The sequence below is a fragment of the Prionailurus viverrinus genome, chromosome B3 (genome assembly GCF_022837055.1).
Source record: "Prionailurus viverrinus isolate Anna chromosome B3, UM_Priviv_1.0, whole genome shotgun sequence".
In the NCBI taxonomy this organism is placed as follows: Eukaryota; Metazoa; Chordata; class Mammalia; order Carnivora; family Felidae; genus Prionailurus; species Prionailurus viverrinus.
Genome location: NC_062566.1, coordinates 69,942,923 through 69,966,400, shown reverse-complemented (window position 1 = coordinate 69,966,400; position 23,478 = coordinate 69,942,923). Strand labels below are relative to the sequence as shown.

The 23,478-nt window shown below is 52.4% G+C and overlaps 4 protein-coding genes across 9 annotated transcripts; 2 read left to right on the top strand and 2 right to left on the bottom strand.

The window, feature by feature from the left end:
* Nucleotides 1–76: 76 nt before the first annotated feature.
* RNF31 (ring finger protein 31) lies at nt 77–12,526 on the bottom strand. Of its 6 annotated transcripts, none has more exons than XM_047861405.1 (22): nt 12,444–12,526; nt 11,316–11,729; nt 11,082–11,228; nt 10,775–10,930; nt 10,473–10,541; nt 10,297–10,372; nt 9,890–10,067; nt 8,785–9,187; nt 8,298–8,588; nt 7,793–8,041; nt 7,499–7,684; nt 7,181–7,387; nt 4,114–4,287; nt 3,932–4,030; nt 3,746–3,835; nt 2,460–2,574; nt 2,226–2,344; nt 1,840–1,953; nt 1,633–1,690; nt 818–914; nt 323–491; nt 77–213 (listed from the first exon to the last, which is right to left on the bottom strand). In XM_047861405.1, the coding sequence occupies exons 2-22, from the start codon at nt 11,505–11,507 to the stop codon at nt 160–162; spliced, it is 3,243 nt and encodes a 1,080-aa protein (XP_047717361.1). In that variant the 5' UTR covers nt 11,508–11,729; nt 12,444–12,526; the 3' UTR covers nt 77–159. The 6 variants fall into 6 exon arrangements, 5 of the variants coding, with proteins under 5 accessions (XP_047717361.1, XP_047717360.1, XP_047717364.1 ...); XM_047861404.1 differs by having other exon boundaries at nt 12,402–12,505; XM_047861408.1 differs by having other exon boundaries at nt 7,793–7,990; nt 12,402–12,505.
* A 4-nt stretch (nt 12,527–12,530) lies between these two features.
* Nucleotides 12,531–16,285, top strand: PSME2 (proteasome activator subunit 2). Its single transcript, XM_047861436.1, has 11 exons — nt 12,531–12,674; nt 12,985–13,017; nt 13,432–13,494; nt 13,731–13,817; nt 13,922–13,952; nt 14,039–14,136; nt 15,177–15,245; nt 15,402–15,469; nt 15,632–15,686; nt 15,983–16,069; nt 16,161–16,285. The coding sequence occupies exons 1-11, from the start codon at nt 12,627–12,629 to the stop codon at nt 16,239–16,241; spliced, it is 720 nt and encodes a 239-aa protein (XP_047717392.1). The 5' UTR covers nt 12,531–12,626; the 3' UTR covers nt 16,242–16,285.
* Nucleotides 16,286–16,529: 244 nt separating this feature from the next.
* EMC9 (ER membrane protein complex subunit 9) lies at nt 16,530–19,573 on the top strand. The gene is made up of 6 exons (XM_047861437.1): nt 16,530–16,683; nt 16,852–17,803; nt 17,946–18,022; nt 18,922–18,991; nt 19,081–19,175; nt 19,329–19,573. The coding sequence occupies exons 2-6, from the start codon at nt 17,606–17,608 to the stop codon at nt 19,507–19,509; spliced, it is 621 nt and encodes a 206-aa protein (XP_047717393.1). The 5' UTR covers nt 16,530–16,683; nt 16,852–17,605; the 3' UTR covers nt 19,510–19,573.
* PSME1 (proteasome activator subunit 1) lies at nt 19,565–22,349 on the bottom strand. Its single transcript, XM_047861432.1, has 11 exons — nt 22,194–22,349; nt 21,535–21,567; nt 21,328–21,390; nt 21,102–21,212; nt 20,968–21,013; nt 20,755–20,852; nt 20,442–20,510; nt 20,289–20,356; nt 20,128–20,182; nt 19,964–20,050; nt 19,565–19,790 (listed from the first exon to the last, which is right to left on the bottom strand). The coding sequence occupies exons 1-11, from the start codon at nt 22,230–22,232 to the stop codon at nt 19,710–19,712; spliced, it is 750 nt and encodes a 249-aa protein (XP_047717388.1). The 5' UTR covers nt 22,233–22,349; the 3' UTR covers nt 19,565–19,709.
* Nucleotides 22,350–23,478: the final 1,129 nt, after the last annotated feature.

Below are 23,478 nucleotides of genomic sequence, written 5' to 3'. Positions count from 1 at the left end.
AAGCTGTGTTCACCCCCCCCTTTCCCTGGTGCCCCAGATGGTGGGGCCAGGAAGAAGGACCACCAAGAAGCCTGGGCAAGGAGATGCCTCTTTATTGGTGCTGGAGCTGTTCCTGAGGAGGCTGGGCCATGAGACCTTCATGAGGATCCTTGCCCTCAGCTACTTCCTCCTGCGAGGGATACTTTGTCCCAAGGGCACTTCTTCCATCAGCTTCTGCAGAAGGAGAGAGATGATACTGGAAGTTTAAAACTCAGACACAAGCTGGACAGGGGACTTCTTTCTAGAGTGTGGGGTCAGAGGCGAGGCTGGAGGGAAGCCTTACCTGTAACAGGCGGGCGTGGTAGGCAGGGGCATCTTCCCCAGCTGCTGGCTGAGGGCGCACATGCAGGTAGCGCTCAGCAGCCGTCTCCAGCTCCTCCACCTCATACAGGGTGGCTGGGTCCAGTGAGTGGGCATTGATGAGACTCACAAGATACTCTTTGTAGTGTGCCCTGGGGAGATGACCGGGTGGAATATTTGTTCTTCCATTTGGCTAGTATTAACTGAGTGTGCCCAACACCTTGCTGGGCACTAGCATACTCAGACGAACAAGACTGACAACTCTTCCCAGTTGCAATTGTAGGCACTGTCCCCCTGTGCACACTGCCTATTACCTAGCCATGCCCTTGCCCAGAGAGCCCTTCCCTCACTTTCCCAGCAGGACCTACTACTCCCAGAGACCTCCTTTACTACCCATATGTATCCTCAGCCCTCCTGCACGTCCCGCACCGCCCCCCCCCACCGCCCCGCCCAACACTATGCTCCTGCTGATACTCACTGGCAGAGGCCAGCATGGCCAGCTGGAGTCTCCTTGCCACAGGCTTCATCCCGGAACCCATTAGGAACCTCCTTCTGCTCCATCACTCGGCAGCCACCTAAGGGTAAGGGAAGGAAGGGACCCTTTTGTTGGGAGGAGGTCACTGACCACAAAGTCCCGGGAGAACTGGGGTATCAATGGAGGCATGGGAGGCAGCCTCCAGGGAAGGGACTGCTTTAACAGTGGTAGTGGTGGGGAGGGATGCACTTAGAGATACCATCGCAACAGACCAAGTCTGATAACAGAAGCAGGGGCCTTGCTGGCCCTGCTTTTATCTAGGCTTGCTTTGGGTCCATAATCACATACTCTCTCTCTTTTTTTATTATCACATACTCTCTTGGGACAACTCTTCTGGTTGCAATTTAGCTCTTGCCCAGTTAACTTAGTCTGTGAAGGTCTTACTTTATGGAAATAAGAGGTGGGGTAGGTTAGAACCATATGTAACATCTTTCTGTCACCCTCATGGAACCTAAAACAGTGCAACTAGCAAGTCTCATTAAATACTGCTTAACTAATGAATCACCATCCTTTGGGAATGGGAGAAGAAAATTAGTATCAACTGCTAGGCCCTCAGGTAAAATAGCTTAGCTGCAAAGGAGATATTACTCCCATGTCACAGAGGAAGAAACAAGGTCCAGAGAGGTTAACTCGCTAAGAAGCCCACAAGTAAGCACAGGATGGACTCTGACCACAGACCCAACTGTCCCCTTTACCCACCGTACAGTGGAAGCCCAGCCCACCCTCACCCCTTCTCCAAGGCTTGTCCTGACACTCACCACCAGGAACTGCCCGGGCTCCTGCTGGGGGCTCTGTGTTGAACATGACATTATTGTCCTGAGGAGGGGCAGATGGATGGGCATTAGGATCCCCTTGATGCCAGCCCACTGAATTTCCCAGCACAGAACCTTTCCTTTCTTGCCACCCTGAGCCCTGCCTCCTACCCTGGGCAACTCACAAACCCAGCCAGGCTGGCCACCCCTGACCTGTAGCAGCTTCTGGAGCCGGAGAGCAGTCCAGTCCCGCAGGTAGAAGAGGCAGTCTCGTGGGTGGTGGCCATGTAGGGACTTTTTCACCCTGCAGTTAGGGTCTGGACATTTCTGGCGGAAACCCAGATGGGAGAGAGGAAGTTGGAGACTGTTGGGGTCCTGGCTTCTCAGAACCCCTGCATGAGGGGTGTAGGGATGGGGGAAGATGGAGACATTGGAGGGTCTGGAGCAAGCGAAAGGGGAGAGGGGACAGAGAGAGGTGCTTTACACCCCATTGGCTTCCTCTTCTCTTCCCCTAGGCGACTCCTCAATGTTTTGGCCCCTCACACCCAGTAGCAGCCTCCCACCCTTCTATCCCTTCCACCCCCATTCTCTGGGCTCACATTCTTGGCGTAAAAGGCATTGTAGCAGCCACTGCAGAACTGGTGGCGGCACTGGGTGCAGTGAAAGTGCATGCAGCCTCCTCGGGCCAGAGCGTACGAGAACTTGCACTTGGGGCAATCTGTAAGGTACAGCAGGTCAGGGCTGGGGCTGTCACTGCTCCACAAGGTCCTCAGGAAGAGAGCCACTGGCAGTGACATATGAGTGGGCACACAGGCCTAACAGGACAACCTTACCAATGCCGTTCTCCTGAAGATACATGGCCAGGCCCTGGGCCTGGTACTCTGGGTCGTTGGTGCGTTTCCAGTTCTGGAAATCCTCACAGCTCCGGCCTCGGTGCTGCTCCTCCCACTGCAGGAGGGAAAGCAAGCTTCACATGAAAACCCCACCCCGGGCCCTTCTTAAGGGCCACCCCTCCTCTCAGATCTAGAGGTCCCTGACTTCGTTTATGGCACTGCCATTCACCATTTGCTCCAATCTCAAACTGAGGGGCCAGCCTTGGTTCTTTGGCCTCCTCATACCAGCACATGTTCACCGGCAGGTCTTATTCCCACCACCCAGGCCTATCTCAACGCTGTCCCCTTTTTCTTCATCCCTCCTCTGGCCATTCTACTCCAGGCCAGGTCAGGTGTTGCCTCAATTAGTGGTCTCTCTTCCTCCATTCCTGCTCCCCTATGGTGCATGCTCCACCCTGCAGCCAAAATGTCTTTCAGAGTGTAAGGCAGGCAGCTTCAGCAGTACTGGGAGTGTTCTAGTTGTGTGTGTGGTTTGTTTGGGGTTTTTTTGGAGTGTTCTAGTCTTGAGGTCTAGTGGTAGGGTCTCATGTGTTCATTTTATTAACGTGTTTTGAAATAGAGAGAACTTTTTGGTATCAAACATTAAACTTTTTAGAATATGTGCTGCCAAAGTGAGCACTCAAATATTAAACTTTTTTCAGGTATTAAACTTTTTAACAGGTAAATGAAAGAGTATCACCCCTAGCTTCGTCTTAGAATAAAAGGCAAATACCTTCCTCACTTGGCCCCATGGCCTCTCCTGATCTGGCAGCTAGCTCCTCTCTGACCACCCACCACTCTCACCCTTGATCTTGGGGCTCCAACCACACACCACTTTTCTGACTTTGGCCTTTCCATGTGTTGTTCTTTTTGTCCTGAATATCCTTTGCATAATTGGCTTCTTCTTAACTTTCAGGCCTGAGCTTAAATTAAACCATTTGAGAGAAGACTTGTCTGACCTCTCCGTCCTAAGTAGGTCCATTCTGTTATTCCTAATCTCAGAGTCCTGTGTTTTCTTTGTAGAATTTAATGCCACGTGTACTTATGCTCTCTCCCTTCCTTCCTCCTCTACCTTACCTTTCTTTCACTGCCCCTCCTCCTCAGCCTCCCTCCCTCCTTTCCTGGAGTCTGTAAGCTCTTTGAGCCCGGAGTTCATGTCTGTTCTGTGCTTCAGCACACCCCAAGTCTGACATAGGACCTGCTAGCAGCTTTAGCAAGTTATTTCTGAAAGGATGACTGTGCCTCACCTGGCGCTTACAGCGCACACAGAAGGTCTGGTGACACTGGGGACATGTCGCCTCCAGCTGCTCTCGTTCATATATGAAGCCAAAGGAGCACTGTGGGTGCAAGAGCATAAAGCTATCTCAGGCCTGACCTGGCACCTCCATCCCTCCTCCATCCCTCCAGTCAGCTGCCCTAGGTAGGCCACTTACTTGGGCACACCACAAGAACTTGGGGTCTCGCATCAGCACACCCTCAGTCAGCTTCTTGTGAAATAGTGCATAGGCATCTGGCTCCAGGCTCTCCCGAAGCTGAGGACAGGATGCAGAAGTGGTGGATGGGCAGGGTTCCTGTTCAAAGCCCAGGGCACCCCAAGTCCTAGGGACTGAAGTACCTGAATGTCAAGGGTAGAGAAGTAGCTGAGCAACTGTGTGTCATCGGTGAGGTCAGGGCGGCCACAGGCAGGGCACACCATGTCTGTGATGTGCTTCTCCTTCAAGGCGATGGTGAAGTGCTGGCGAAAGCAGTCAGGACAGATGGTGCACTCACAGGAAGTCAGGGCCTGCATCTATAGGGTGAGGCAGGGAGAGGAGGGGGTCTGAAGCCATAGCCGCCAGCCTGGGGAAGAGGCATTAGCCAGGTGTCCACTGAGAAACCAGGGTCTAATTAACAACCGGGCAAGGTAGCAACCCTTAATGCCAACAAGTGCCTGGCAGGCAATCCAAATGTCTAAAGACTGTCATTAGTTGGAAGAAAAGAGAACGGTGAGGCCTAAAGTAAATGGAAGACTGCCCTCTAAAGGCATTCACATTCAATTAAAAGGAAACAAACAAATAACATTTCTGAACTGACAAAACCATACAGATGGAGAACAGGCTAGATATTGTCAGGTGATAGGAGAAAGGGAAGAAAGTTACAACTATAAAGAGGTTGCATGAGGGAGTTCCTTTGTGGTGATGGAACAATTTGTGTCTCAGTGGTTACATGAACCTGTAAGTGGAATAAAACTGCAGAGCCACACTCACACATCCATGTGAAAAATGAACAAGATCTGCAATCTTGCTAACATTGTGCCAATGTTTATTTCCTGGTCTTGATACAGTACAATAATTATATAAGATTATATATTTATATATATATTTTTATATATATTATATAATTATATAAGATGTCATCATTGGGGGAAGGTGGGTAAAGAACACACAGGACTTGGGAAATAATGAACTATTGGGACCTCATCAAAATGAAAAGTTTTTGCACAGGGAAGGAAACAATCAGCAAAACTTAAAGGCAACCGATGGAATGGGAGAAGGTATTTGCAAATGACAATTCAGATAAAGGGTTAGTATCCAAAATCTATAAAGAACTTATCAAACTCAACACTTGGTGAAGAAATGGGCAAAAGACATGAGTAGATACTTCTCCAAAGACATCCAGATGGCCACCAACACATGAAAAAATGCTCAATATCACTCATCATCAGGGAAATACAAATCAAAACCACAATAAGATACCACCTCAACCTACCAGAATGGCTAACATTAACAACTCAGGCAATAACAGATGTTAGAGAGGATGCAGAGAAAGAGGATCTCTTTGCACTGCTGGTGGGAATGCAGACTGGTGCAGCCACTCTGGAAAACAGTATGAAGTTTCCTCAAAAAATTAAAAATAGAACTACCCTATGACCCAGCAATTGCACTACTAGGTATTTATCCAAGGGATACAGGTATGCTGTTTCAAAGGGGCACATGCACTCCAATGTTTATAGCAGCACCATCAACAACAGCCAAGGTATGGAAAGAGCCCAGATGTCCGTCAATGAATGAATGGATAAAGAAGATGTGGTATATATATACAATGGAGTATTACTCGGAAATCAAAAAGAATGAAATCTTGCCATTTGCAACTATTGGAGGGAACGAGAGGGCATTATGCTAAGTGAAATTAGAGAAAGACAAATATCATATGACTTCACTCATATGAGGACTTTAAGATACAGAACAGATGAGCATAAGGGAAGGGAAGCAAAAATAATATAAAAACAGGGAGAGGGACAAAACATAAGAGACTCTTAAATATGGAGAACAAATTGAGGGTTACTGGAGGGGTTGTGGGGAGGGGGGATGGGCTAAATGGGTAAGGGGCATTAAGGAATCTATTCCTGAAATCATTGTTGCGCTATATGCTACCTTGGATATAAATTTAAAAATAAATTATTAAAACACACACACATAGGACTCTACTATTTTTACAACTTCCTGTGAATCTACAATTATTTTATTTTATTATTATTGTTTTTAATATTTATTTCTGAGAGAGACAGAGCACGAGCAGGGGAGGGGCAGAGAGAGAGAGAGACACAGATCCAAAGCAGGCTCCAGGCTCTGAGCTGTCAGCACCCACCAACCTGACACACACCAACCACAAGATCATGACCTGAGCCAAAGTCGGACGCCTAATCAACTGAGCCAGCCCAGGCACCTCTACAATTATTTTTAAATAAAGAGTAAAGGGGTGCCTGGGTGGCTCATTTGGTTAAGTATCCGACTCTTTTTTTTTTTTAATTTTTTATTTTATTTATTTATAGTTTATTTATTTTTGGGACAGAGAGCATGAACGGGGGAGGGTCAGAGAGAGGGAGACACAGAATCCGAAGTAGGTTCCAGGCTCCGAGCTGTCAGCACAGAGCCCGATGCGCGGCTCAAACTCATGAACTGTGAGATCATGACCTGAGCCAAAGTCAGATGCTTAACCGACTGAGCCACCCAGGTGCCCCAAAGTATCCAACTCTTGACTTCAGCTCATCACCCTTGACTTCACCCTGCATCGGGCTCTGCACTGACAATGGGATTCTCTCTCTCCTCTCTTGGCACCCCCTGCCTTTCTCTCAAGATTCATTAGTAAACTTTAAAAACAAAATTTTTTTAAGAAAGAAAAAATAAAGAGTAAAACAATAACAAAAAACACACAAAGCCAGCATAAATAAATTGGTAATTAAAAAAATTATTGGTAATTTTTTTTTGGTGTGCCAATGGTATTTGTGGGTATGTTTTCAAAGACTTTTACCTTTCAGAAATATATACTGAAGTATTTATAAATAGACTGTAAGAGTTGTTTCAAAATAATCTTCTGTGTAAGTGGAATAAAGACTGGCCATACACTGATAATCGCAGAATCTTAGTAATGATACATGGGGGCGGGGGGGTGGGCACGGAGAAGAAATATAATATTCTACGTATGAAACTTCCTATAGTGGAACAGTAAAAAAAAAAAAAAAAAAAAAGTGGGGGGGGGGCGGGAGGTAGCCTATTCCTGCCCTCCCCTTCCTAGAAACTGCTGGGAGCACATGGGCAACTGCAGAGCAAAAGACAGGACAAGAGACAGGGGAGACAAGAGAAGTGGAGCAGGGCCCAAAGGGAAGAGTCATTCTAAGGCCGTCCCAGAGGGAAGAGGCTTACCCGGTTGCGAGGCAGGGTCCAGCCACACACAGCACACTCCTGGGCCAGCAAGCGGCGCAGGAAGGCCCGGTCCTGGCTGTGCCTCACAGCTTCCACCACATCGCCCAGCTCATAGTTCCTGGGTGTCTCCTGCAGCAGTGACAGTGCCAATTCTGCCCGACCCCAGCTGGGGAGCGCATAGACTGCCAAAAGCCGTCTGACCAGACTCTGCAAGGTGATTCAGGTGGAGAGGGAAGAAGTGGCTGTCAGGCCCCAGGAGTCCTACCCCTGGGCCTTTCCCCGGCTCCTCTAAGTGGATTCTTCACCTCCTCCCAGCACCTGCTTGTCTGGCCCATCCCAGGAAGGGGTGGGATCAGGGCCCTTGTCCCAGAGACGCTGATGGAAGGGCTCTAGGCGCTGGCGCTGTAGCTCAGTCAGGGCCCGTGCCACATCACCACCATGTTGGAACAATGCTTGAAGAGACCCCTCTTCAGGCCCAAAGCCCAGGGACCGGAGCTCCTGTACCTGAAAGTTGGGGGTAGAGAGAAGGAGTGAAGAGGGAAATGGCAAGCAAGAGAGTGTGAGAGGCTCTGAGACCCACAACCCTGCCTGCCCTGTCAGCACAGCTGGTACCTTCCTGCGCCGGGCCCTCACACACTCTTCCACAGCTTCATCAAGATTGCCATGACGATCCAACCAGGCTTTCCGGGCTTCCTGACAGGAAAAGGCACCCAGGCCCGGGTCCTGCTGTGCAGCCAGCTCGGCCACCATCTCCAGCACGTAGGGCAGCTCTGAGCGCAACCACTGCAGGGGCACCTCAGTGCCTGAGTACTGTAGAGCCGAGAAAACCTCCTCTGGACAGGCACCTGCAGCTTCCCCTTCCTAAGGCACAGTCCCACCCAGACAGATGGCCCATCAGGAAGGGCACCTTCCACCCACCCTCAGCCCAAACCAAAATGCTGACAGTGGTTGAGCTCAGACATATGGATCACGTGAGCACCGCACAGCATACGGGCGGTGTTCAATAAGAGGCAGCTGCTGCTAATGACTAGGTTTACAAGAACTTGTATTAATCAACTGCAGCCCCTCCTTTCCCCCATTAGTTCAACCCTACCTCATCCCAGGCCCAAATCCTCACCCGGATCTTGATCACTAGTTGGAGACCTTCCTCGCGCATCTTGTCTTGACGCTGCTTCTCAGGGTCCCCATAGGAACTGGGCAGGGGGGCACTGAGGCGTCGTGGAGGCCCTGGCTCAGGGAGTTGCTCTTCCAAAGAGCTGGCCTGGGGCTGGGGGGCGTGCGGTACTGGGATGGGGCTGCTGGTCCGATTGCACATAGCACACACCCAGCCAGGCCCAGAGTTGCAGAAGGTACAGTGGATACAGTACCAGACTGGACTCTGGGCAGAGGAGAGCAAAGTATCCCCCTGCTGGGAAGGCAAAAAGAATTATCCAATTGAAAGCCGGTTGGGGCTCAAGATGGAAATACAGACAGGTTTGGGAGGGGGGAGGGTGGAAGATTCAGAAGAACTGAAGGAAAACAGGAGATGAAGAAGTCGAGAATGGCCTGTGGTAACAGGCGCAAATGAAGAACGGGGACAGCTGGGAAGGCCAGGAACAGGTTACCTGAAGGGGCTGCAGGCAAATGCCAGTATCCCGAGAATCCACCACCAAGCTAGGAGGCTGAGCCAGCCGAGGTCGCTCACATATGGCACACAGCACAGCTGCCGCCTCATTCTCAAAGGTGCAGCTTTGGCAGGCCCACCGACCCCGTGCAAGTTCAGATTCTAGGCCCCCAGCTCCTTGGGAACCCTCCGTTGTCAGCCCCAACCCCTTACAGCCTCGGGGCCGATCACAGGCCACACAGAGCACTGCCCAAGATTCATTTAGCATGGCACAGGCAGCACAGTGCCAGGGCAGACGGGCATTTGCAGGATCAGAGGAAGCTTTCAGGGGAAGCACGAGAGAGCTGTTTCCCAGGGCCAGCAAGGAGGCTGACTGAGGCCGTGGTGATGCTGAGGCAGGTAAGCTGTAACGAAAAAGCAGAGATGGTCTGCTGAGGGGGCCCTGGTGCCTGGGTCCCTTATTCCCAGGCATCCCTCATTCTCTGTGTGACAATACAAGCCCTGTCCTTTGTGCATGTTGTTCTCTGTCTGGAATGCTCCATACCCATAGACTGTTCAACATTTAATTATATCTTAGGGGCACCTGGGTGGCTCAGTTGGTTGAGCCTCGGACTCTTGATTTTGGCTCACAGTCTGTGAGTTTGAGCACCGTGTTGGGCTCTGTGTTGACAGCATGGAGCCTGCTTGAGATTCTCTCTTTCTCTCCCTCTCTCTCTGTCCCTCACCTGTTTGTGCTCTCTCAAAATAAATAAACTTAAAAAAAAATTATATCTTAAAGTTCATATCTTGTGATAGCTATCCCCCTAACATAGGGCCTGACCCACACTAGGTGCTTAAAATCCTACTGATTGAGCTGATCCTTTAGGCTACGTTCCTCCTCTTCCTACCTATTTGCACAACATCTGGCTGTGACTTCCTACCTATTTGCACAACATCTGGCTGTGACTGGCTTGCTACTTGCTTCATATGTATGTCTGTGACCTCTTGCAAAGCAGTAACTAACTGCCTTCTATGAAGCAGCTTTTAGCAGGGAAACTGACACATAGTACATAAGTAATTCTAAGTTCTCTTAACTTCATTCCCACTCAGAAGAGAAGATCTCTTACCTGGGGGTCAGGCAGGTGGTCTGTGGGGCCCCAGGCAGGGTCTGGCGGAGGTGATGGGCACGGGATGGGTGTCCATGGAATAGACGATCACAAGCCGGGCACAAGTCCTGTTTACAAGTTGAACAGTGCAGCGTGCCTGGCGCAGAGCCACAAAGGAAGCAGGGACCAGGAGTGGAGCCTGGAGAACAGGAGAGGAAAAACTGAACATCCTTTTGAAAGAGACCAAGTTAATCTGAATTTGCTGAAGGGAACAAATTACAGACTACTATTCAACATATCCAGACCCAAGGAAACAATTTTAATCTCTTTTTAAAGGCAAAAAGGATAAACAGAGGAGGGCCCCAAATTTCCATCAATATGGTCTACTAGAAACTGCCCCCCACCTCCCATTACAGGATGAATAATACCTGGGGCAGAGGGCGTGTTGAGGGGGCCAGGAGCAATCTCTCTCAGCAAGGGGGCAAACTCGGAGAGCTTCAGTATCTGAGAAATAAAGGGCAGGGAATGGGCAAGAGTTTGGGGACACACAGTCCCACAACCCCTATCCCCTTTGTTCATCAGGTCTTAAGAGCCCCATCCCTACCTTTTTTACATCATCTTCAACCTTTTCTTCTAGCAGCTGCTCCAGTGCTTGTTGTCTTGGGTGAGTATTCTGCCAACAAGGTAAGAAGAGTTCCCACCTAGAGCCCTAGGACAAGGTCCTCCCTCAAAGCCCTGGTCTCTCAACATCCACAGGAAGAAGAGTATGGGGAGTTTCCAGGTTGCTATGTGGACTATGCCCATGGTTCAGCAGCATGAGGGTCCGCAAGACTGCTTGTCGAGTTAGGCTGGGCTCCCCAGGCCTGGTGTTTAAGTCCTCAGGACTAGAGAACCTCAACATCTCACCTGTAACAACAGGCTGAGCTCTGTCCGAAGCAGCAGTACTTCCAGTGTGACTGTAGCAACTTGATGCTCATCTGGCTCCTTCTGCCCCTCAGGGAAACTCAACCCATCTGGCTGCTCCTCAGTGTAGCCGTATAATCGCAGAACATCCCGGCCCCCCTACCACACATTCAAACCAGTCACCACCAGGCAGGCCCCCTTCCCACTAGGGCTGGAGCCGTCCCCATTAAGCACAGCGTCAGGCCCTTTCTTACCAACCCCCCAGCCCAGGCCAAGTCCCTTTCTCCCATAAGGGGCCCAGGGGCTTCACCTGAACAGCATCCACCGTACTGCGAAAGACAGGGTTATTAAACTTGACCCCGCGCCAGTACCGGGGCCGCTGAGGGCTGAGGAGGTTGCGGCCGTATTTCTCCAGGATGTTCAGGGCCGTGGACAGGGTGTTGAGGTAGTTTCGGGGCTGGGAGCAGTCAGAGAGCGGAGAGCTGTGAGCCCCGCCCAGGCCTCAAGTCCTACGTCCCCCTCCCGAGCGGGGGCCGGGCCTCACCTCCCCATGAGCATTGCAGCGGACCAGGAGTGCGGCGTCCAGCTGCAGGTAACGGGCTGCTGGCGGTAAAGACGTGACCAGTAGCGGCTGGAGTTGCTCCAGGGAAAACACCTGCCCGGAATCCTTCCTCAGGGCGCTCGCCAGCTCCTCGCGGGCCGCCAGGAAGGCCCTCTCCTCCTCCTCCCCCGGCATCCTGAGACAGGAGTCAGCCCCAGCCCCGCCGCCCGCCAGGACCTGGCGCAGGCTGTGCGCTGCCTGAGCGCTGCCCCTCCCGCCCGGTGTCGGGCTTCGTGGCCTGACTAGGTCGACGAAGCCACCCCAGGTCACTCAGGCCACGGTCACTCTTCGGCCCCGGGCTCCGCGCCAGTGTTAGTCGGGAACAGGAAGTACTAGCAAAGAGGGCGGGATTGCAACCTGGTTTCAGGGGAAGGGGAGGGGTTTAAGTTTAGGACAGGCTGGGGTCAGGAAATCAGGGGGCGTGGGCAGGAGCGAAGTCAGGTCCCAGCCAATGAAAAGGGCAAATGGTCCCTGACTCCGCCCCCAGAGCATCTCGGCCTTAAATTCCAAACTAGCGCCCCTCCCCGCCTTCCTCTAGGCTGGTTCCTCCCCTTTCCGGGTAGCCCTAGGCGAGGGGTTACCTTATTTCCCTCAAAGCCTTCTCTATTTAGACCAGTCGGCTTTGCTCTGGTCCCCACCGGGAAAGCCCCACTCTGTAGGGACTCCACTCTGGCCGGTCTGGGCCCCACTCAAGCGAGTCCTGCCCTTTCTCCAGCCGCCCTTCAAGGCAGGGAACCCTCCCGGAGGAATCCCCCGAGACTGCTCCCTTCCATATCCTGCTATCCCTCCCTTTTCAGCCCCAGGCCCGCCCTCCCACTTCTCCCATCCTGATCCCTCTCTGGGCCCTCCTTGCAGTTGAGCCTTCTAGAGGGAGCCCCACCACTGAACACCCCCTTTTCCCCACTCTCCTACCCATCCCACCTCAACCCTGGATTTTCCCCGGACCGCCCTTGCCCTTCCCTGCAAGCCCCTCCCCTTCTCCGAGGGACAGCCCCGGTACTGTCTCCGCGGTCCCACTTTTATACTAACCCCTCCCTCGGACAGCCCCTGGGCTTGTGACCGAGTCCGTACCGCCTTTACTAGTCGCAGCAGGCTGAGAATGACTGAGGGGCTCCCTACAGTTTGCAGACTGCCAGAGGGAGGGGGAAAAGAAGGAAGGGGGCGGGGCCGAGGGGGGCGGGCCTGGACGTGCGGAGTGAAAGCGAAAGGCCGGGCAGAGAGCCGGGAGACCGGAGATCTTGCAACTGGAGCAGCATGGCCAAGCCTTGTGGGGTGCGCCTGAGCGGGGAAGCCCGCAAACAGGTAATGGGGGATCGGGAAGCCAGGAAAGGGTCGGGGAGCCCTCCTGGCTGGAGGCCAGTCTGGGTGCTCCAGGGGACCAAGGCCGTGCCAGAGAACTCCCCCAACCTTTTCTTAGTGCTTTCACTTCTGCCGGGGGATTCCCAGATTCCTGTCCTCTGACCAGTCTCTGCCCTGAGCATGAGCTTCCAGGGAAATCTGGCTTGTGGTAGGAAAGGGCTGAGCCAAGTTGGAGGGCATCCCTTTGTGGGTGGGATCTTACTCTTGACAACTGAGACCCTTAACCAACATCCGGGTACTGCTCTCTGTGCAGGTGGATATCTTCAGGCAAAATCTTTTTCAGGAGGTAAGTCTTCTAGATTCAAGCGGTTTGACTCGGAATCTTAGACCAGTAGTTGAGGGCCGCAACCTCTCAGACTGACCCCCAGACCCACCCTGGGCCCTCCTTCCTTCCCTTCTCAAACCTTTACCTAAGGCTAATTATTCATCTCCCCCTTTAATTTGACCCCTCTTAATGTTCTCTCCACTTCTGCCACTTCCTCTCCCCTCTTTGGTGTAGAAGGGAAAAGCTGTGGCCCCAAAGCCCTAACCTTGGTTCTGCCACTTCCCAGCTTGGGCAAGTCCCTTCACTTCTTATGGCTTCAGTTTCCTTATTTGTAATTATTGGAGTCAATGATTTACAAGGGCCCTTCCAGTCCTACTTCTCAGACATCTCTTGATCATCTTCTGAGATTCCCCACCCTTGCAATGTAACCCACAGGCAGAGGAATTCCTCTACAGATTCTTACCACAGAAAATCATATACCTGAATCAACTCTTGCAAGTGAGTAGTGTGGGCCCTTCTCACTCCATCCCAAGGCCTCTCTCCTCTCCACCCAACCCCTCCAGCGAACAACTGGGCTCAGCCTGCAGAGAACAGTTATGAGTAGTGGACTGGAAATGGTAGGATGGAGTGAGGCCTGAGCCTAGACAGTGGGTGGGTGGGCTGTGTGGAGGGAAGATTGTGACTCAGAATGAGGGGAATAGGCTGGGCAGCTGCTGACGCTGAGCTCTGTGCAGGAGGACTCCCTCAATGTGGCTGACCTGACCTCTCTCCGGGCCCCACTAGACATCCCCATCCCAGACCCCCCACCCAAGGATGATGAGGTGAGGCACTCAGTGTGCAGGGGTCAAACTATAATCCAGGTGGGGAGGATAACCCTGCAACCTCCAAGACACTTCTAAAGCTGCTGTCCCCCTTTTTACCTTAGATGGAAACAGATAAGCAGGAGAAGAAAGAAGGTAAGAGAGGAAGGGGTGGCTAGGGAAGAGGAAATGGCACATTGACTGTTGGATGAGAAGGGGCCTGAATGCCCTCTTTTTCACAGTCCCTAAGTGTGGCTTTCTCCCTGGAAATGAGAAGGTTCTCGCCCTACTTGCCCTGGTTAAGCCAGAAGTGTGGACTCTCAAAGAAAAATGCATTCTGGTAAGCCTGGGAACTGGGGAAAAGAGAAAGGGAAGAAAAGCCAGGCTAGACCCTAGTCTTCAGAGATACAAGTCCCTCAACCAGTCCTTCAACCTTCCTCTTGCTGAAATAGGAAACTTCCTCTGTGCCTTGGGGTTAGATACTTTGTGTTCTCATTCTTCTAGACCTCTGATACCACAGTGGTGTCTCTGTAATCAGAGACTGTGCTGTATCCACCTCCATAGTGTCAGAACCCACCTCTGTACCAGGTACACCATGCAGGTGCTATGCCATAGTGAGTTGGGGGCTTGGGCCCTCGAGGGAGACTGCTTGGGTTCAAAGCCTGACTCTATCACTTACCTAGCTGGTGACCTTAAATAAGTTCCTTGGACATTTTGCAACTCAGCTTTTTCATCGGCTAAGCGGGTACAATAAGAATATTTTGGAAGACTGCTGTGAAGATTTTTTTTTAACTTTTTAATGTTTATTTATTTTGGGGAGGGAATGAGAGAGACACAGCATGAGTGGGGGAAGGGCAGAGAGAGAGGAGACAAAGAATCCCAAACAGCCTCCAAGCTGTCAGCACAGAGTCTGACGCAAGGCTTGAACCCATGAACTGTGAGATGGTGACCTGAGCCAAAGTTGGATGCTCAACTGACTGAGCCACCCAGGCACCCCTGAATATTTTTTAATGTTTATTTATTTTTGAGATATAGAAAGAGTGGGGGAGGGGCAGAGAGAGAAGGGGAGAGGGGATCTGAAGCAGGCTCCACTCTGACAGCAGAGAGCCCAATAAAGGGCCCGAACTCACCAACTGTGAGATCATGAACTGAGCCAAAGTCAGATGCTTAACTGAACCACCCAGGCATCCTAAGACTGCTGTGAAGATTAAATTACATATATATATATATATATATATATATATATATATATATATATGTATATCACAGTAGCTGGCATATAATAAGTGTTCAATTAAATATAGCTGTTATTAGGAAGTGGCGGTAAAAGTAAGAACCCAGTACGTTTGTTGAATGATTCCTACATGATCATTAATATAGGTGATCACATGGATCCAGCACCTGATCCCCAAGATTGAGGATGGAAATGACTTTGGGGTGGCAATCCAGGTAAGAAAACTGTGTGTGAGGACATTGAGAGCAGGGAGAGACTTGGGGAGTGAGGGATAGGAGCTAGACATGAACTAGGAGGAGGAGGAAGATGGTGAATGAAGGACAGAGGAAATGAAGTGTTTTTCTTGCCTCCCATCTCTTTTGTTACCATAGGAGAAGGTGCTGGAGAGGGTGAATGCAGTCAAGACTAAAGTGGAAGCCTTCCAAACAACCATTTCCAAGTGAGAGCAGCTGGAGGGCCAGAAGAGGGGCTAAAGGAACATTTCTTTGGGATTGCCAAAGCTGGGCGGTTCCATCAGGATGATGGAGGGCTTTGGGAAGGTTCTGAGGGTATATCTCTCTCTCATTACCCATTCTTGTCATTATCCCCTTGCTTTTGACAGGTACTTCTCAGAACGTGGGGATGCTGTGGCCAAGGCCTCTAAGGAGACTCATGTAGTGAGTGGATAGTCCACCAGTCTTTTAGCTGAGGTGGGGCAAGGAAGAGGGGATAGAGGTCTTCCTTATCTGTTTTCTGATCTTCCTAATGTGGAGAATATTAAACCAAGAGAATTGGCTAGAAAAACTGATTTGGCTTCAAAACCTTGACCCTTTTCTCTGCTTGATCCTGTGGGATTCCATTTCTTGGTGCTGAGAAGGGACTCATCCTCAATTACCTATTCCCTATATGGGGAAACCAGATTAATGTCCCAATCTCCCATGGGGCTGACTCAGCTTTGCCTCCCACATCCCAGATGGATTACCGGGCCCTGGTACATGAGCGAGATGAGGCAGCCTATGGGGAGCTCAGGGCCATGGTGCTGGACCTGAGGGCCTTCTACGTGAGTGTGGAGTAAGCCCCTAGGGGAGATGGTTGAAGGGGATAGGGGAAAGGCCAAGAACCTGACTGCCACCCTTCTGACCTTCTTCCAGGCTGAGCTTTATCATATCATCAGCAGCAACCTAGAGAAAATTATCAACCCAAAGGGTGAAGAGAAGCCATCTATGTACTGAGCCCAGGGCCAGAAGGGAAATAAATGATCTATGCTTTGTGTGGATTATCTCTGGTGTGTGTCATTCATTCAAAAAGCATTTATTGAGTGCCACCCCACCTATGCAGCCACTGGATGTGAACGTGGTGGTGGGAAAGAGAGGGGATGCCATAATGGCAAAGATGAATGGGAAGCCCATCCTGTTCCTAAGAAGTCATCCTAAAGAACAGAGTGGAAATTGTGACATGTCATGACAGCTACACAGATAGCCCGTATTTGGGGATTTCACAAGATTATTTCCATCTAGGGGGCTCATGAGTGCCTACTGGAAGAAATGGCTTTTGCGAAGACCCCTTATAGGAATAATCAGGCTTTGAACAGACAAGTAGAAAGCTCTGGCTGAGATCTGAGAATGAAGGAAGGAACAACGCTTGTCATTAGCTCAGAGCAAGCCTGAAGAGGGGGTGAGTTTCACTGGGAGAATTAGGGGTGAATGGTGGGACTCCTCAAGGGATGACGGAGAAAAACGCTCCCAAGGCATTATGTTGAAGGAAATTATACTGCAGGACATTCATTAAGGGAAGGATGGGTCGGTAAATTTTCCTTTTTGTTCTCTTTCCCCCTTCCTTCAGCCGATTGCCGTCTTTATTTCTGCAGAGAATACATTAAGGAAACCAAGGGGCATGTATCCTGTAGTGGCAAAGGTAACACGGGTCTTTGGTGAAGGAGCTGGTCTAGAGTACAAATCCATTCATTCCATAGTAGGAGCAAGGCAGTCCGCTTCTTGTCCACGTTCGGAGATCCAGCGCTCGGAGACACCCGACGCCGGGCGCGCGCTCCTCCCCCTCTGGCTTCGCGGGGTCTGTGGGGGAAGATGCACAGGTATCACACCCAGCCATCCTGCAATTCTGGGCCGAAGTCGAGTAGCCTAACCAATCAGTGAGCGAGCAGGTCTCTTCAGTTTTCAGGTGTGGGTTCTTTCCAGTGCTCGGGCGACCAAGGTGGGGCAAAGTGTGGACGCGGCCGATGATTGGGCAAAATGAGAACCTCTAAGCCTATCAAAGGGCACCACGTGGGCGGGACTCCAGAAGCTGGTACTGCTCTCTGCAGCAGGCTCTGAGCCCCCAGACTGGCGGGGATCTGCGGCCTCCGGATGCGGGCGGGCGGAGGCGGAGCTCGGCTTTGCAGCGTGCAATTCCCACCGCCTGCGCCCCAGGCCAGGTGGGGACCTGGCGCTGGGACCCAAGTCCCCCAGAGCCGGCTGGCTGCCTTCGAGCCGAGTCAGCGTCACGGCCGAATCTAAGTGAGGGGGCAGAGGGAAGGGACAAGGAAGGCTTCGGGGCACTGGAGGGAGCTTCGCGGACGAGAGCTGGGACCCCGCTCGCCATGGGGGAGGTGGAGATTTCGGCTCGGGCCTACGTGAAGATGTGTCTCCACGCCGCCCGGTACCCGCACGCCGCCGTCAACGGGCTCTTGCTGGCGCCCGCGCCGCGGTCAGGAGAATGCCTGTGTCTCACCGACTGTGTGCCCCTGTTCCACAGCCACCTAGCCCTGTCCGTCATGCTGGAGGTCGCCCTCAACCAGGTGCCGTCGCTGGACTCCCACTGACCACCGGGAAACCCCCTAACACCCCTAGCCCAAGCCCATCCCCGGTCTCTGGGCAGCAGTGCGCACCTACAGGGCGGGCGGCACGATTGGGTTTCTGATGGCCCCTTTCCCACGGCAGGTGGATGTGTGGGGCGCGCAGGCCGGTCTGGTAGTGGCTGGGTACTACCATGCCAATGCAGCTCTGGACGATCAGAGGTGAGTGGAGTAGCCAGAGGCAGAAGGCTAAGGGTTATGGGATGAGGGATCAAGAGAACCCTTCTTGGTCGTTCCTCCCATCTGTCCTTCGTCGAATGCTTAGGAGCAGGTACTATATACACCAGGCACTAGGCTGAGTACTGGAGTGAAGGCATATAAAGAAATATGAAGGCGATCCCTGGAGGAGCTGTAGTGGGGGTTCGGGGGGATAGCTGTGTATAAGTAACAAGCTGACACCTGGCTTTAACTGAGGTGCACCCCCCTCCCCGCCAAGCGCTGGCAGAACACAGAGGAAACCCAACCAGCAATTTCCGGGGGGGGGGGGGGGGAGAAATTTCCTTATATATAGAAAAAGTTATATACTTACATATGAATCCCCTATCTGGATCAAATTATACAGTTTTGTGATTTGCTTTTCCCTCCTCACTTAGTAAATATGTGCCATCTTTCCATCTCTAAAGATTTACCTTAGCCTGGCAGCTATATAGTAGGAGTATGGATGGATATACCATGATTTATGTCATGCCTTAAACATTGAGGTTGTTTCCATTTTTTTGTTAATACACACTGTCCAATTATTACAGTAAATTCTCTTAAGTGGAATTTCTGGGTCAGCATATGTATAGTATACTGCTTAAATCTGGGTGGTTATGCGAAATTACCCTACCAAAAGACCACCTTTGATTTTCACCTTGACCAGCAGTCTGAGCACCTGTTTTCCACAGCACCCAAGCATTAAGCAGTCGTGTATGAAGCTTCAAGCAGGCCTGACCCCTCAGACCAGTTACAGGGAAAGCCCACCACTGTGTCTTCATCTAGGAGACCTGTGAGGCCCAGCTCAGATGGACAGGGTCTATCTCTAGTCACCTACTCACTCCTCTGATCTTCCCTCTACACAGCCCTGGGCCCTTGGCCTTGAAAATCGCTGGGCGGATTGCAGAATTCTTCCCTGATGCAGTACTTATTATGGTGAGGTTTGGGTTTCAGGGTGGGGACTTGGTGAGAAAATAGGAAGTGGGGTCCTTGAAACCCTCACCAGCCATTCCTTGTCCATACAGTTGGATAATCAGAAACTGGTGCCTCAGCCTCATGTGCCCCCAGTCATCGTCCTGGAAAACCATGGTCTCCGCTGGGTCCCCAAGGACAAGAACTTGTGAGTGCCCCACTCCCACCACCTCTTCTTGGAAACCCACAGTTCCTGGGCCTCCTTTGTCCTTGATCTTGCCCCAAGGGTCCTTCTCTAGACACTAACCTCTGCCAGGTATCTGGCCCCACTGCCTACTGAGTTTGGGGGTTATTATTTCAGAGTGATGTGGAGGGACTGGGAAGAGTCACGGCAGATGGTGGGAGCACTATTGGAGGGCCGGGCCCACCAGCACCTTGTGGACTTTGACTGCCACCTTGACGACATCCGGCAGGACTGGACCAACCAACAGCTCAACACCCAAATCACCCAATGGGTTGGTCCCACCAATGGAAATACCTGAGTCAGGGCTGGGAGGTGGGAGGGAAAGGGTCAGGATCCAATAAAGATACTTGGGCTGAAGGGCAATGGTATGACTATTTATTGGGCCTGGGAGGCAGGGGAGGGAGAAACCTCAACAGGCTGAAGGTGGGGAAAGTCTGGAGTCCTGTGTAAGAGATAGGAAGGTCTCTGCTGGACCCATTACAGGATGAGAAGAGGCTCTCAATAAATCATTCCTTTTGTTTCTCCCCTCGGCTTCTTGAGCTTCTCGAAGTTCTTCAGGATGATGTCATATAACACAGCCTACAGGGCCAGAGAGGAGTGTGGGTAGCCACAGGCCCCTGGTGGCTCCTATACCCCGTTTCTAGTCTTGTGGAGAGGCTAAGCTCTGTCACCCTTCACCCCCAGCCTGTAGGGTCAGGGAGTAGGTGGCCTGGGAAAGCTGCCTCTGCCCACCCCTGCCCCTGCTTCCTCACATAAGCATTGCGGATCTCCATGACCATCAACCTGATGTCCCGGTACTCTGCCTCATCCAGCTCATGCACCAGCTGTCGATAATCACCCTGTGGGAGACTTGGATCAGGTCTGACTTCAGATGTGTCCTTCCCCCACCATGCACCCTGACTTGGGCCTCACCTACCACATGGGGCTGCTTGGCTGCTTTGGTCACAGCATCTCCCCGCTCAGAGAAATACCTGTAGGAAGCAGAAGGGTTGGGAGCAGAAGGAAGAGAGGGAGCCCAAGCCTCTGTCCAAGGAAAAGGCAGGATATGCATGCAGGTGCAAGTGGGCAGTCACTCACTTGGAGATTTGCGTGTGGAAGCCTTCCAGCTTCGTGTGAAGGGCAGTCATCAGCTCAAACACCTTCTCCTGGGGAAAGAATGCAAGGGGAAAAGTGGAAAACAGTGCGGACTGAAGCAGTAAGGAGGGCAGAGGAGTGGGGTAGTGCTCTCACCTGTACAGCCACTCCAAAATTGTTCCCATCTTCAATTCGAGGTATCTGAAGCTGTAACCAGGTGGTGACCTGGAAGGAGGAAATGGTATCAAAGCCACATCAGCTCCCAACCTAACTCTTTGTCCTTTGCTTCCCTGCCCATGGCGAGGGAAGGCATGCCAAGTCTGTCCTGAGCCCCAAGGCCTAAAATTCTGGCTTCACTTGCTGTGCCCTCTCCTGCTAAGACCTGGCAGGTCCCAAGTGCTACCTGGCCCAGACCAAAGAGGACAAAGGGTTAGATCTGAAGACTGGGGGTGGGAGTGGGAGGGCTCACCAGGTTGAGCTGCTCAATGACATCCTTGATCTCAGGCTTTAGACGCTGAAGGAGGACTACGATCTTCTCATTGCAGTTCACTGGGCCACAGGGAGGACCTACGCAGTGGGCAATGGGTCAGTCACCAGGCTGGAACTGTGTGAGGAGCAGGAAAGAGGAATCCCTACAGAGGAGTTCCTGGGATGTGACACTCAAGTCCCTTCATAGTGGTACCTTTGTCTTCATCTTCCTCTTTCTTCTTTCCATCTTTGTCTTCCTTCTGCAGGGAGATAGGGGCTCTTGGGAGTCAGGCCTAAGGCTGATTTTCCCCATGGTTGGGTCCCTCCTCCCAGCTCTTCCTGGCTTGCCTCCTGCTGCTTCTTCCGCTCCTCTTTCTCTTTCTCCTTGACTGGATCAGGCACTGGGATGTCCAATGGGGCCTTCAGATTGCTCAGGTTGGCTTCATTGAGAGCTGGCTCCTGGTGCAGGGTGGGAGGAGGGCTGGAGGCAAGGGCATCCCTCTCACCTCACTCTGATGGCCCCCCAGACTCTCCCCTCGATCCTTACTCTCTAGCTTCCTGCTGCCCCCAGTACCTTTAAAAATGCATCCAACTCAGAAATCTTCTTGGGGAAGTAGCTCCCCAGCAGGTTTTCTGTCTGTGTGAAGTGGGGGTGGGGGAAGATGGAGGTCAGAATAAAATATTCTTCTGGCAGTGAAGCAGCGTTGACACTGCCCAGCAAGGAAGGGCTGAGTGGTGGGAGTTAGGTAGGGGTGGGGTGCTGATGGGCCAGGTTACCTACCTTGGTACACAGGTCTTCACGGAACACATCCACCTGTGGGACACAGGCAGCCCTTCACACACCTGGCTTTACGGCCAGTTCATTTGAGGACCGTTCCCTTAGGGTTGTATAGGGCCTGACATGGGGAAGGGGGTTGGGTTGGAGAGGGTGAAGTGGATTCCCTTGGGGCTGGATGCGGGGGATGAGAACATTCCTGGCCCTGAATGGCAGGTGGTCCAAGTGAGAACAGATCCCTCAGACTCAGAGCCCAGGTCTCCTGGGCTGTACAAGGAGGGGTCTAAGAGCCTCTGCGACTGGCACAGGGACGGCATGCTCTGTGGAGTGGGCCCGGGGCCCTCCGGTGGGAAAGGTCATGAGGTGGCAGGGCAGCTCCAGCATCCTGTCTGTATGTGGCCCCAGGCCCGCGCCAGCGGACTTCCCCTCCACGCCAGCTCTCCACTTCACCGCACTCCACTGAACCTCAGCCGCCTAGCTTATCCCGGCAGGTGGACCTCGCCCGTCTCCCTCCGGCACAGGTGCTCGGGGCACAGAGGCTCGCGTGGGCTCCATTTGACCTCGACTGGACTCGCGACGGGGGTTGGGGGGTGGGTCATGGACGCCTGCAGCCTTTCAGAGCCACGCCTCCCTAATGGGCCCTTCCTCAAACCCGCAGCGCTCACCTTGGCTTGGGCTTCAGGCTGGACCCTGAGCGTGGCCATTGCCGGGGCGGGGGGCCTAGCGCCGCACGAGAAGCGGAGTGCGCACAGGGAAGGAAAAGCGAAAGCAAACGCTCGCCCACACCACTGCCTTCCTCGGTATCGGGGAGTGGAGGTACTGGAGGGGGCGGGGCCAGACGGGGAGAGGAGAGGGCGGAGCGGGGGAGGGCTGCAGCCGCGGCGGGGCTCCCCCTGGAGGCCGAGAGGAGCACTGCCACCGCCACCTCCGCGGGGCGACCAGCGCCAGCCCGCCTCCACCTCGCAACTCTGCCCCCCCGACGCTCAGCCACTCCCACCCCGCCGCCTAGCTTCCCGCCTTTGGACTCGAAGCCTACTGCCACCGCCCCGCCCCCCGCTTTTTTTCAACTCCTCCCGTCCCCACGTACCGCGGGCCCGCCTCCCCGCCTCCCGGAGCCCATAGGCCGGCCAAGGCCAGTGCCCGCCTCCCATCTCCCTGCCTCCGCGTTCCGCTGGTTCTCTTCTGCTCCTGCTCTGCTGGGACCGTGATAAGCATTATCTGGCGCTGTTTCGTCTTTTCTGGCCTCCCTACATAGCCCTGGCTCCATGGGCATCTGCTGGCCCATGCGGTGACATAAGACACTGTCACCACTCCAACCCAGGCCCCGGTCAACTCTCTCCTGGCTGTTGTTGTGGACTACACCCCTCGATACTCTCCGCACAGCAGTGGCATGAGACCCCTCTCTTGGCTTAAAGCCCTTTCTCAGCTTCCTGTTGACCTTAGAATGAAATCTAAAGGGCTTTCCTGGCTCATAAGGCTTGCCTGGCCTGCCAGTCACCTGTTTTTCAACTTCACTTTCCATTGCTTTTCCCTTTCATTACACTTGCAAATACCTGGGCCTTCCATTGTTGCTTAAATCTGTCTGGTGTTCATTCCTACCTCAGGGCCTTTGCCCTTACTATAATCCCTTTGCTTGACACACCCTTTCCCTGCCTTAGGTTCTCAGTTCAAATGTCACCTCTCCAGAGGGAACTCTCTCCAGTAAGTCTTTATTACAAACCAGCCTGTTTTAGTACATTCATAGCACTTAGCTCTCTGATATTAGCCAGTTTATTTATTTTTTTGAGGATAGTGGTGGTTTAAGAGATTTTTTTTTTAATGTTTATTTTTGAAAGAGAGAGAGAGAAAGAGAGCAAGCAGGGGAGGGGCAGAGAGAGAGAGGGAGGCACAGAATCTGAAGCAGGCTCAGGCTCTGAGCTGTCAGCACAGAGCCTGACACAGGACTCTAAC

Bases quoted from the DNA above. Each gene is read 5' to 3' on its own strand.
- RNF31 (XM_047861405.1), bottom strand. From the start codon at position 11,507: ATGCCGGGGGAGGAGGAGGAGAGGGCCTTCCTGGCGGCCCGCGAGGAG. The intron at 10,068-10,296 runs GTATTATTCATC...CCTGTTCTCCAG, and splicing joins CAACACGCCCTCTGCCCCAG to GCTCCACTCCTGGTCCCTGC. The intron at 214-322 runs GTAAGGCTTCCC...CTCCTTCTGCAG, and splicing joins ACCACGCCCGCCTGTTACAG to AAGCTGATGGAAGAAGTGCC.
- PSME2 (XM_047861436.1), top strand. From the start codon at position 12,627: ATGGCCAAGCCTTGTGGGGTGCGCCTGAGCGGGGAAGCCCGCAAACAG. The intron at 13,018-13,431 runs GTAAGTCTTCTA...TGTAACCCACAG, and splicing joins GGCAAAATCTTTTTCAGGAG to GCAGAGGAATTCCTCTACAG. The intron at 13,495-13,730 runs GTGAGTAGTGTG...AGCTCTGTGCAG, and splicing joins ACCTGAATCAACTCTTGCAA to GAGGACTCCCTCAATGTGGC.
- EMC9 (XM_047861437.1), top strand. From the start codon at position 17,606: ATGGGGGAGGTGGAGATTTCGGCTCGGGCCTACGTGAAGATGTGTCTC. The intron at 18,023-18,921 runs GTGAGTGGAGTA...CCCTCTACACAG, and splicing joins GCAGCTCTGGACGATCAGAG to CCCTGGGCCCTTGGCCTTGA. The intron at 18,992-19,080 runs GTGAGGTTTGGG...TTGTCCATACAG, and splicing joins CTGATGCAGTACTTATTATG to TTGGATAATCAGAAACTGGT.
- PSME1 (XM_047861432.1), bottom strand. From the start codon at position 22,232: ATGGCCACGCTCAGGGTCCAGCCTGAAGCCCAAGCCAAG. The intron at 20,511-20,754 runs GTGAGCCCTCCC...TCCTCCTTCCAG, and splicing joins TCATTGAGCAGCTCAACCTG to GTCACCACCTGGTTACAGCT. The intron at 20,051-20,127 runs GTAGGTGAGGCC...AGTCTCCCACAG, and splicing joins CAGCCAAGCAGCCCCATGTG to GGTGATTATCGACAGCTGGT.